This window comes from Palaemon carinicauda, chromosome 31 (genome assembly GCF_036898095.1).
Source record: "Palaemon carinicauda isolate YSFRI2023 chromosome 31, ASM3689809v2, whole genome shotgun sequence".
Lineage (NCBI taxonomy): Eukaryota > Metazoa > Arthropoda > Malacostraca > Decapoda > Palaemonidae > Palaemon > Palaemon carinicauda.
In genome coordinates, this window is record NC_090755.1 from 66,705,309 (window position 1) to 66,715,820 (window position 10,512).

Here is a 10,512-nt window from a genome sequence, read left to right on the forward strand (position 1 = left end):
AGATGACTAATCAACATCTCTAGTATTTATTTCATGTTATTTTCAAATGTTCCACTTTTAGTCTCCATTGTTCGTTTATATAAATGGCTTGTCATCACTGAAAGGAGTAAAAGATATTTTTATATTTCTATTTTGGAAATAGAACATTGTATAATGCTGACTCATTCCACATTTGTTAACATTTCAGTCACTTTGAAATAAACAAAGATCAGAATAGATTTATATATAATAGGCTAATTATATTACTATTTATTTATATATATTTGTTTAATAGTCATTTCCTTAATGACGTAACATTTAGTAACATGGAGAATTCAATTGCAAATCCCCACTCCTTCCAATAACTTATCCTAGCGACACACTACAGTTAATTAACAACCCGGCATAGATAGATAGATAGATAGTTAGAGAGATGATAGATAGATAATTTATTGACCATAGCTACAACAAAATGCCCACAAAGTCTACCCTTTTACAATTGTTCTTCAACAAATAACTATAGTCCACACAATAACAATATATAGACAAAATATACAATTAAGAAAACAAAAGATGAATCGGCCTACCTCATTAACTGTACACAATCAAAATCTCTTGGATTAATTTACATGTCTTATCAAAAGTTTAAAGTTCTATTAAAAAGTTCCTCCACTTTATTGATATTATAATGGGTTCTATTATCCATATTATTCCATATCTCAATTTATTTATAAGAATGCCGCCCTAAGCAGCTTCTCTCCTTCTTCCCTTTGGGCTCGATTTTGTGTTTCCCACTGATTAGACCGAGTAAGTAAACAGGTAGTATACTTACCACCCATATGACTGCGTCTGCGCGATGAAGCTGAGAAAGAAAGAGGAAAAGAAATTATATTTTTCTTTGAAATTGTGAGAGATTACTAATCAGGTCTTTACATTTCTTAGAACAACTTTGTTTTCTTTGAATTCGGAATTTGAAATATGTGTATTTCTATTATTAATTTCTATACTTTTCTAATGGCTGCTTTAATTTGTCTATGATCTATGAGGAGAATATATATATATATATATATATATATATATATATATATATATATATATATATATATATGTGTGTGTGTGTGTGTGTGTGTGTGTGTGTGTGTGTGTGTGTGTGTGTGTTTGTGTTTGCGCTATCGATCATTTCCCCATAGCAGATGTGACTCAGGAGTAACAAACAATATAATTTTCTCTGTATCTTCCATACTTCCACTAATAGTTCATGAATGAACATCCCGTACTGAACACATAAAAAATTGCCATCTTGCACAGATGCCTCATGAGCTCTTCGTCGAACTCTCCCTCTTCCACTGCGTCACTCACGTCTTTACTGAGGCTTCTCCATTCCGATAACTCCTCTCCTTCATCCATCCATCTGGTAGTTTCTAAGTCCTCCTTTCTACCTTTCACCACCCTGTCTTCATACATTCTTACTACTTGACCAGACCACCTCAGAACACTTGTTACCTCTGTTAGCCTTTTGCCATTCATATTGAACATTTTATACTTCAACTAGTGTATGAGACCCATCAAAAATGACGGATAAATATTTTTATAGATATGTACACACACAGATTTAACCATTCCCACCCCTCTCTCACCAGGGTACGTCTATCCCTCCCCCCCCCCCCCCCCCTACCCGATGAACGAGGGAGAGACCGCATTGTTATGTCTGGCAATGCTGCTGAGTTTTACTTTATGAATATATATATATATATATATATATATATATATATATATATATATGTGTGTGTATATGTATATATATATATATATATATATATATATATATATATATATTCATTCGAAGGTGTTTGGGTTCGATCCCAAGTATGAGGTAGAAATTTATTTCTATTTGAACACGATGTGGTAAGAGACTGATGTTTCGTATTGTGTTGATTTTCATCCATATATATATATATATATATATATATGTGTGTGTGTGTGTGTGTGTGTGTGTACTATAAGCATTTTTATCTTATTAAGTGCATGGAGTTAGTACCTTCCCGTTCTCAGCGGGCACTATTATCCAATCACAGGGGGTTCAACTGGTGATCTGCAGGCCTTAATCAATCCAAGGACCATAACCATGTAAGCCCCATGCTTTAAAGCTCCCAGTTTATCATACATATACCAAGGCACTTCCCCCAATTTTGGGGGGTAGCCGACATCAACAATGAAACAAAAAAAAAAAAAAGGGGACCTCTACTCTCTACGTTCCTCCAGCCTAACCAGGGACTCAACCGAGTTCAGACGGTACTGCTAGGGTGCCACAGCCCAACCTCCCACATTATCCACCACAGATAAAGCTTCATAATGCTGAATCCCCTACTGCTGCTACCTCCGCGGTCATCTAAGGCACCGGAGGAAGCAGTAGGGCCTACCGGAACAGCGTCACAATCGCTCGCCATTCATTCCTATTTCTAGCACGCTCTCTTGCCTCTCCCACATCTATCCTCCCAGTTTATAGTTTTATATATATATATATATATATATATATATATATATATATATATATATATATATATATATATATATATATATATATATATATATATATATATATATATATACATATATATATACATATATATATTATATATATATATATATATATATATATATATACATATATATATATATATATATATTATATATATATATATATATATATATTATATATATATATATATATATATATATATATATATATATATTCTCACTATACCCAAACCTTTCCATTGATCTTACCTGTAGATATGCCGTCATGGCCAGCAGAAGAGCCAGCAAGAAATTGAGAAACTGATTCATCCTGATCCAGAACGTATTGGTCTTAATTCTCTTCTTGCCCGGGCTGGCTGCCATATTGACGTACGTTTTGGATTCTAGTCCTCTCTTATATTGTCCCTTTGCTTCTTTACTTCTTCCTGCGCTTGGCTATCTTCTTTTGGGTTTTATTATTCGAGTCTTTATTGTATACTTATTCCTCTCTTCCACATCCAGGGTCTAACGAAGCTTTAGTTTCTACTGGTCGCCGATAGATGGCAGTTAATTAAGCTCGTTTACGTTGTTTGTGTCTTACAGTCTTCACTAACATTCGATGTTGGCTCCTTTTCACGTTTACTTATTGTTTTATTTCTCTTGTCAGTCACTGGTATTGTCTACATGAAATTATGGGCTTTCCTGAAGTCAAGATAATTAGTCTACAATTTAATTATCGTACATCCTTTCTAATTCAGCAATGACAATGTCGTGTCCATATTAATATAAACCTCTTGTATTCATTCATTCATACTAGCAAATGGTTCCTTTTATTAAGCTTCTACTTGTACTTTATTAGTAGTGAATAATCAAATACACTGTAATTTTATTGTCTAAATACATTAGCGCTTAGGAGCCTTTCAAAATCTTCCTCTACAATGCTGTCAACAGTTTGATGAAAATAAATTGTCTTATATTCCAATTTTGGTTATATTATTCTCAATATTCTTATTGTTATTGTTGTCAGTATTGTAGTTGGCACTTCATCCAACTCCACGTTAGCAATGACCCAGAGTGTTGTGACGTCAGATGATCGGCATTCAATCAGTCTTCCATCACCGTATATTGCAATCTTCTAAATGACAGATACACAAACTTTATCTTATTTAATATAAACGCTGAAATGTTCTTCGTTCGTCTCTGACGGCAGGTAGAGTTCAAGGATCTTCACAAGCCCTCTTACACTCGTGGCAGTTTAACACATTTTGGAACCTTTTTAAGCAAGGTCTCGTCTTAGCATAAGCCAGATTTATGTAAACTTATCTTCTACGACCATGCAAAATATATTCATTTCTTTATTACTTACGTTAGAATGATGAACGAATTTTTACGAAATTTTATTAATTTCATGCTTACTTTAGTTAAAATAATTAACATATTTTGGCAAAATTGTATTAATTCTTTTCGAGAACATTTGGTTGCTTTCACTCTTGAGTACTTCTCTTTAAGTTTTTTTTTTCCAAAGAATTTGAATAATAATCGTAACCTATGCAATGGATCAGTGATAATTTATCTATGGTGAAATGCTTGTAAATCCTACTTATTTCAACCTAACCTCAATAGTCTAAAGACTCTAAACACTTTCATATCTATATTTTCATAACTTCCTTTTTCATATCAAACACCCTTTGTTAATATCGAATATTTTTCCTTATTCGATGGAAACTTCGTAGACCTTTTTCATTCATCCCAAAGGCGATGAGCATTTCCCTTTTTCAATAAGGATACGAATTTTATGGGGTACATTTTAAAAATTTTCTACGTGACGCCAAATAGGCCTATACATCAAACACTTCTATAGGAGAACAATGATAGACAAAGACATATAATGTATATAAATTTCCATATAAGAACCTACTGTGACCATAGATATAAATCCACTCAATAAAAGTTTTCCGAACACAAATGTTAAAATTGCAAACACTTCCTTAATGCCGGCGAGCGAAACCCGTAGAGTTAAAATAATTTATGCATAACACCGTAAAAAATTATATCTTGCACATCATTGGAATGACCACCACACTACCTCTTTTCAAACTATAACAATCAAATACGAAAGGAAATACATATTTCTTTTAAAGAATCTTTTTATCGTTAGGCAAACCGGTCGGATTACAACGGTTTTATTCAGCGCTGTGAGGACTGAGGAGAGTGACTTTATTAGGTGTCGGGAATGTCCGTGCTGCTCTTGGCAACCGGAAGGAGCTGAACACAAACATAAATGACCTTATTTGTTGTCCGTGACTGATTTCAGGCAGATGGTCTCTTGAGAATGCGCTTTCATGTGCTCGTGTTTACACACATACATATAACGCACACAGACAGAAAAATGTATATATATATATATATATATATATATATATATATATATATATATATATATATATATATATATATATATATATACATAAAGTATGTATGGAGAGTAAAAAGAGAAGAACATCCATGAGGAACACCAGCTGTTAGGCCTACATTCCGTTAGAAAAGTGCAGTACAGTACAGCCTTCTGGTATCACAGCAATTCCTTAAACCTATGGGTGAGAGTGTTAGTCCTTAGTCCCATTTATGGACAAATCAAATGCTGGTATCTATTTATCTATAATATAACTGGTTGGACTTTGGGATTAAATGAGACCTTGAAATTGACAGGGAATTCTGTCAAACCTGACGTGGATTTGAACTCATGTCCACGGTGTCGAAGCCAAGCCTTTGAATATTCGTCCTATAGACTTACACTTAAATACACTTACGAATTAATGTTTTAAATGCATGTAACTTTTATTGGTAACCCACACCGAGACTGCATATCAAATCAGGTAATGGTAGCAATATGGGCAAGTTTACAATGCTTGTCCAGGATTGGCTCATCAGTTCGGTCAACTCAAAATGAATATCACCGCCTATTGGTGTAAATAAAAATGGTACTGGTCTTGCATTTTCATCCTCTAAAGAAATGGGGTTTTGTTGATGTGTGGTAAAGCCATCTGCTAGGTTGACTGGAATGTTGTACGCCGGGAGCAAACCACTGACCTTACAAATGTGACCGAAGGCCTGCCTGTCAATGATTAGTTGTACTCTAACAAAAGTTTTTTTTTTTCCTTCCCCCATTGTAACCATGGAGAACCGAAATTGATAATTGACAATGTCTGACTACTCATTTGTCAGTTTCCCTCTTGTTGACATATTAAACAAAATCAGCATTGAGATCATACAATATTTTCATTATTCTTTTTGGTATATTTAATTTATTTTTTTAGGGATTGCTTGATATATTCCTTCCATAACAGAGTGGATTTACTGAGTTGGAACGAATGAAAAGGACAAACATCTCTATTCATCAGATCAGAATATAAATGGTATTGAGAGTTATAATGCCTCACTAAAGGGTCTTTGCAACCACTCTTTGACCCCCCCCCCCTTAGCTGCACTCGCTTCCTATCTCTCTACTTTAGCACCCCCCCTCCCCCTTTGTACTTAGGCGCAGAATGGCCTTCCCTGACCCCAGTACCAACCAATGCTGATAAAATTCTATAGATGAATCCATATATCAATTTCTAGCTTATGCAGAGGGACCTCTCTCTCTCTCTCTCTCTCTCTCTCTCTCTCTCTCTCTCTCTCTCTCTCTCTCTCTCTCTCTCTCTCACCAATGCATAACTAAAATATTCCTGTTTCACTTTCACTGTACAATTATTTACTCAATGAATCAACGACTTAAAAATATCTAAAAGATTACATCCTTTAATATTAAACTGACCTAGAGCCTGGTCCAACATTGGATTTCAATTATTTAACTTTCTTATCGAGAGAGAGAGAGAGAGAGAGAGAGAGAGAGAGAGAGAGAGAGAGAGAGAGAGAGAGAGAGAGAGACTCATAATTCAATGATGAATCAAGCATGCATGCGATGCTGCTCAAATCTGCATACATAAACCTGGCTAATCGATCCAGTGTCTTCTCTTCCTTCCCCTGCTTCTTGTAGTCAGTCTCTAGGGACCCATTCTGTTATTCATCTTGTCCATCTAATATCTGCCATTCTCATTCTATGCCCTGCCCACGTCCATTTCTTTTTCTTACTTGTTAGACTATCTTTTACTTTAGTTTGCTCTCGTAGCCATACTACTTTCTTTCTCTCTCTTAGTGTTAACCTCATCATTATTCTTTTCATAGCTCTTTGAGGTGTAACTAGTTTATATTCTAATCATCTAATGCTTTAGAAAGGCTCCAAGTTTATGATGTATAAGTTAATAATGGTAGGACCTTATAATTAAATACTTCTAATTCTTCTTAGAGAGATTGGCATTTTAATTTTCATAATCTCATTTTGTATAACAGAAGCTCTCCACCCCATGCTTATCCTTCTTTTAATTTCGATCTCATGTTCTGGGGAAACATTTACTGTCTGCTCCAAGTAGGCTACGTATGTTCATTAAAAATCTCTACATCTTCGTCCATAACCCTTATTTGGCATTCGTATTTTCATTGAACATTATCTTAGTTTTACTCGTGTTCATTTTCAGTCCTACATTTCTGCGTTCTCTATTAAAATCTCCTATCATCTTTTGCTATTGATTCCGTGATTTGCCGAATAGAAGTATGTCATCCGCAAATCTTAAGTTGTTAAAGTATTCCCCATTATTTAACGTTAATTAATGTAAATTCCTAAAAAGTTCTTGTAGGCACGCTGTGAATAATTTCAATCGAAATTTTCTATCTTATATATATATATATATATATATATATATATATATATATATATATATATATATATATATATATATATATATATATGTGTGTGTGTGTGAGAGAGAGAGAGAGAGAGAGAGAGAGAGAGAGAGAGAGAGAGAGAGAGAGAGAGAGAGAGAGAGAGAGAGAGAGAGAGAGAGAATATACACTTAAAACTCACTGAAAACAGATGTCCATATATATAGAAAAAAGCTAAATACTTACCTAGACTAATCGGGTCTACATATGCAAAACGTTTTCATCTGTTTAGCTCGGTGGTTCCCAACCTTCTTTCAGTGGTGACTCCATTTCAGCTTTACCATACTTTTTGGGACCCCACTCAAATATCAAGGCTACCTGTATATCATTTTTTTTAGATAAAATAATATAATTGATTAAAGTACACTGTTTATCATTGAATAGCAAAAACCCAAAAATGCACTTATATATAATATATGATTTCTTTATATAAGACACACTTCATAATAGAATGTTATTGATATGAGTAACACAAACATTATCTTGATAATAAACAATGATATTCATGTCATTCATGTGAATTGCTTTTCCATCGCCAGTATCTCAATCTGCAGTGTCGTTTTCGATAAAGCACAAAGTTGTTCATCTTCAGCATCGAGATTAGTTTTCAGCTTCGACTTTATTTAAAGTACAAATGAAAAGGTCACTTCACACATATGTCGAAGAAGAGGGCATAACATTTTAAGCATACCTTCATCCAAATTTGGATATCGACGTAACTACTTTATCCAAAACTGAATCTCTGTTAGGGAATTAAAGTCAGCTTTGGCAATGTCAGATCTAATAAGATCAGTAAATTTTTATGGATATCTTTCAGGAACATTTTCAAATGGTTTATTTGAGGTAAGGTGTGGGATAACAGAGGCTTTTTCTGGAAAATATTGGCTAAATTCCTCTTTTAAGGTCTCTAAGAAGAAGAATGAGTAAACTTTGAAAACTGTTCGAATGGAATATCAGTGTCATTTTATTCAACAGATGCGTTTAATGTGGGAAAGATGCACAAATTTCTCTTTCTTCATTTACTCCAAAAGATCCAGCTTCATTTGGAAGGCATTTAGTTTTTTTCTGAAGTGGAAGATAAAGGGAATTCAAAATTGTGAAAAATCTATTATGTATGCAGTTTTTGCCCAATTACTCATATCACCTAAGAAACTGGAAAATTCTGTTCTTCCTTGCCGAGATAAGAATCCTCTCACCTCAATATTCAACAAAAAGGGGATTACCTTTTGGTAGCTACCTTACTCAGGTTTATACATAACTTCATACTTAGAATCCATTTTTTTATGACACACTTTAGCAAACAAGTGGTTGTTCAATGCATTTGACTTCATAAAGTTAACTGCTTTAACAACTGATTGCATAACTTTTCAAATCTTTGGCAATGTTTCTGCAGAAAATACTTAACGATTTATCATGCAATGAATTCCAACAACTTCTGGATAAATATTCTTTACCTTCTGCTGAAACCCTGATCTACGACCTAGCATAGAAGGTGCACCATCAGTACACATACCACCGACATTTTCCCACATCAATCCTCTTTTTTTTTTTTTTTTTTTTAATTATCCTATTTTTTTTCAAATATACCACACCTTTAGTTGTTTCTAATGGTCTGCAAGAAAGAAATACATCCTTAAAATCACCATAAACCATTAACCGAGGAAGATTACCTATATATGTTGATTCATCAACTCTTAATGTGATGAGATAAAGTGGAGATGTACAGTATGATTAGAAAGCGTTAAAATTTCCGAGAATTTAAGTCCCTTATCTTCAATTATGTCATGAACGACGTCTTTTGCAGAAGGTGAAATGAAATCCTCACCAATGATATGCGGATTTTTTTTTTTGGGGGGGGGGTGTTGTCAAGAAGAGAATTTTAAATTTTTCTTTAGATTCACGTGCTTATTCTTGAAAAGAAAAAATGGGCTCTCTTTATTGAACTTTGCACTTTTCGACTCAAAATGATGTCTTATCTTGAGTCATTGATTCTTCTGAGAGCACTTCATTGCACATCAAATTTGAGTTTTTTCTTTTCCTGCTGAGATAAAGCAAGTATCACCGATGTTAGTGTAGTCCTCCATATATTTCTGCTTTCCTTTGGTGTTTGCCATTGCCATAATGGCAACAACTTATTGTAAAATCAAATGAGAGAGAGAGAGAGAGAGAGAGAGAGAGAGAGAGAGAGAGAGAGAGAGAGAGAGAGAGAGAGATTAAAATCAGTCAATTAAAACTTGATAATGATAACTATGATGATAGCAGGGAAAATGCTATGAAAACATATAATTATAAACACAAATGTGTCTGCATTTGTGTCTTATATATATGTATGTAGTGCACACACCCATGCATATTCACAGATGCATGCACACACACACTTCTCTCGTCCTCTCTTTCATTTACATTTTTTTTAAAAGGAATTTCAGACAAAACTACGTATCTGCATTTTAAGTAATCACCAGCAACTCATTTGTCATTTCTGTCTTATATACGCATGTCTTACTGCAGGTTAGGTTTATAAACAACAATATTTTCGGCATATATGACTATTTTGAGATTCCCAATTTGTAGTTAGAAAAATGTTTTTAATAAATATCATAATTAATAGATAATTCAAATATCAAAAACTTTCTGTTACACGAATACAAACAAAAAACTCAGATGTAAACTTAGATAATGAAATTTATAACAATCTTAAACATAACAATGCTCCATACCTATAAATTTCAAAATACAAATTCATTGCTTGTTCAAACAGACTGGTAGCACAGTGACATAGACATACCAGATGCAATTTATTTAATTAACAAAAATTATAAAAAACAGACATATATATATATATATATATATATATATATATATATATATATATATATATATATATATATATATATATATATATATATATATATAGTTGAACGTCAGATTAAGGTATATGCTAAGAAGGGAAACAACTCAGTTTGAGTATGGTCATGCTATCCTTCCTTTTTTAGATTTATATATACCACCCTAGGTAGGAATGGGGAAAATTTTTGGTAAGGCCTACTGAATCCTCTTAATCCAATGATGTCATCCAATACCCTTTACATTATTATCATGCCTTCACGACCCCAAGAAAATTGCTTGCCGACCCCAGGGTTGGGAACCACAACTTTAGCTGTTGTTCCCCACGATAATGTTCACATTTACACACAATAC

At 33.7% G+C, this 10,512-nt stretch overlaps 1 protein-coding gene across 1 annotated transcript in view; it reads right to left on the reverse strand.

Moving 5' to 3' along the window:
- The window catches only part of LOC137625002 (uncharacterized), a 9,005-nt gene extending 5,138 nt beyond the window's left edge, over nucleotides 1–3,867 (reverse strand). Inside the window, exons 1-2 of the mRNA XM_068355939.1 lie at nucleotides 2,767–3,867; nucleotides 812–841 (exon numbers count right to left, since the gene is read on the reverse strand). Coding sequence (XP_068212040.1) covers nucleotides 812–841; nucleotides 2,767–2,880 — 144 coding nt within the window. The 5' untranslated portion in view covers nucleotides 2,881–3,867. The remainder of the gene's footprint in view (nucleotides 1–811; nucleotides 842–2,766) is intronic.
- Nucleotides 3,868–10,512: the final 6,645 nt, after the last annotated feature.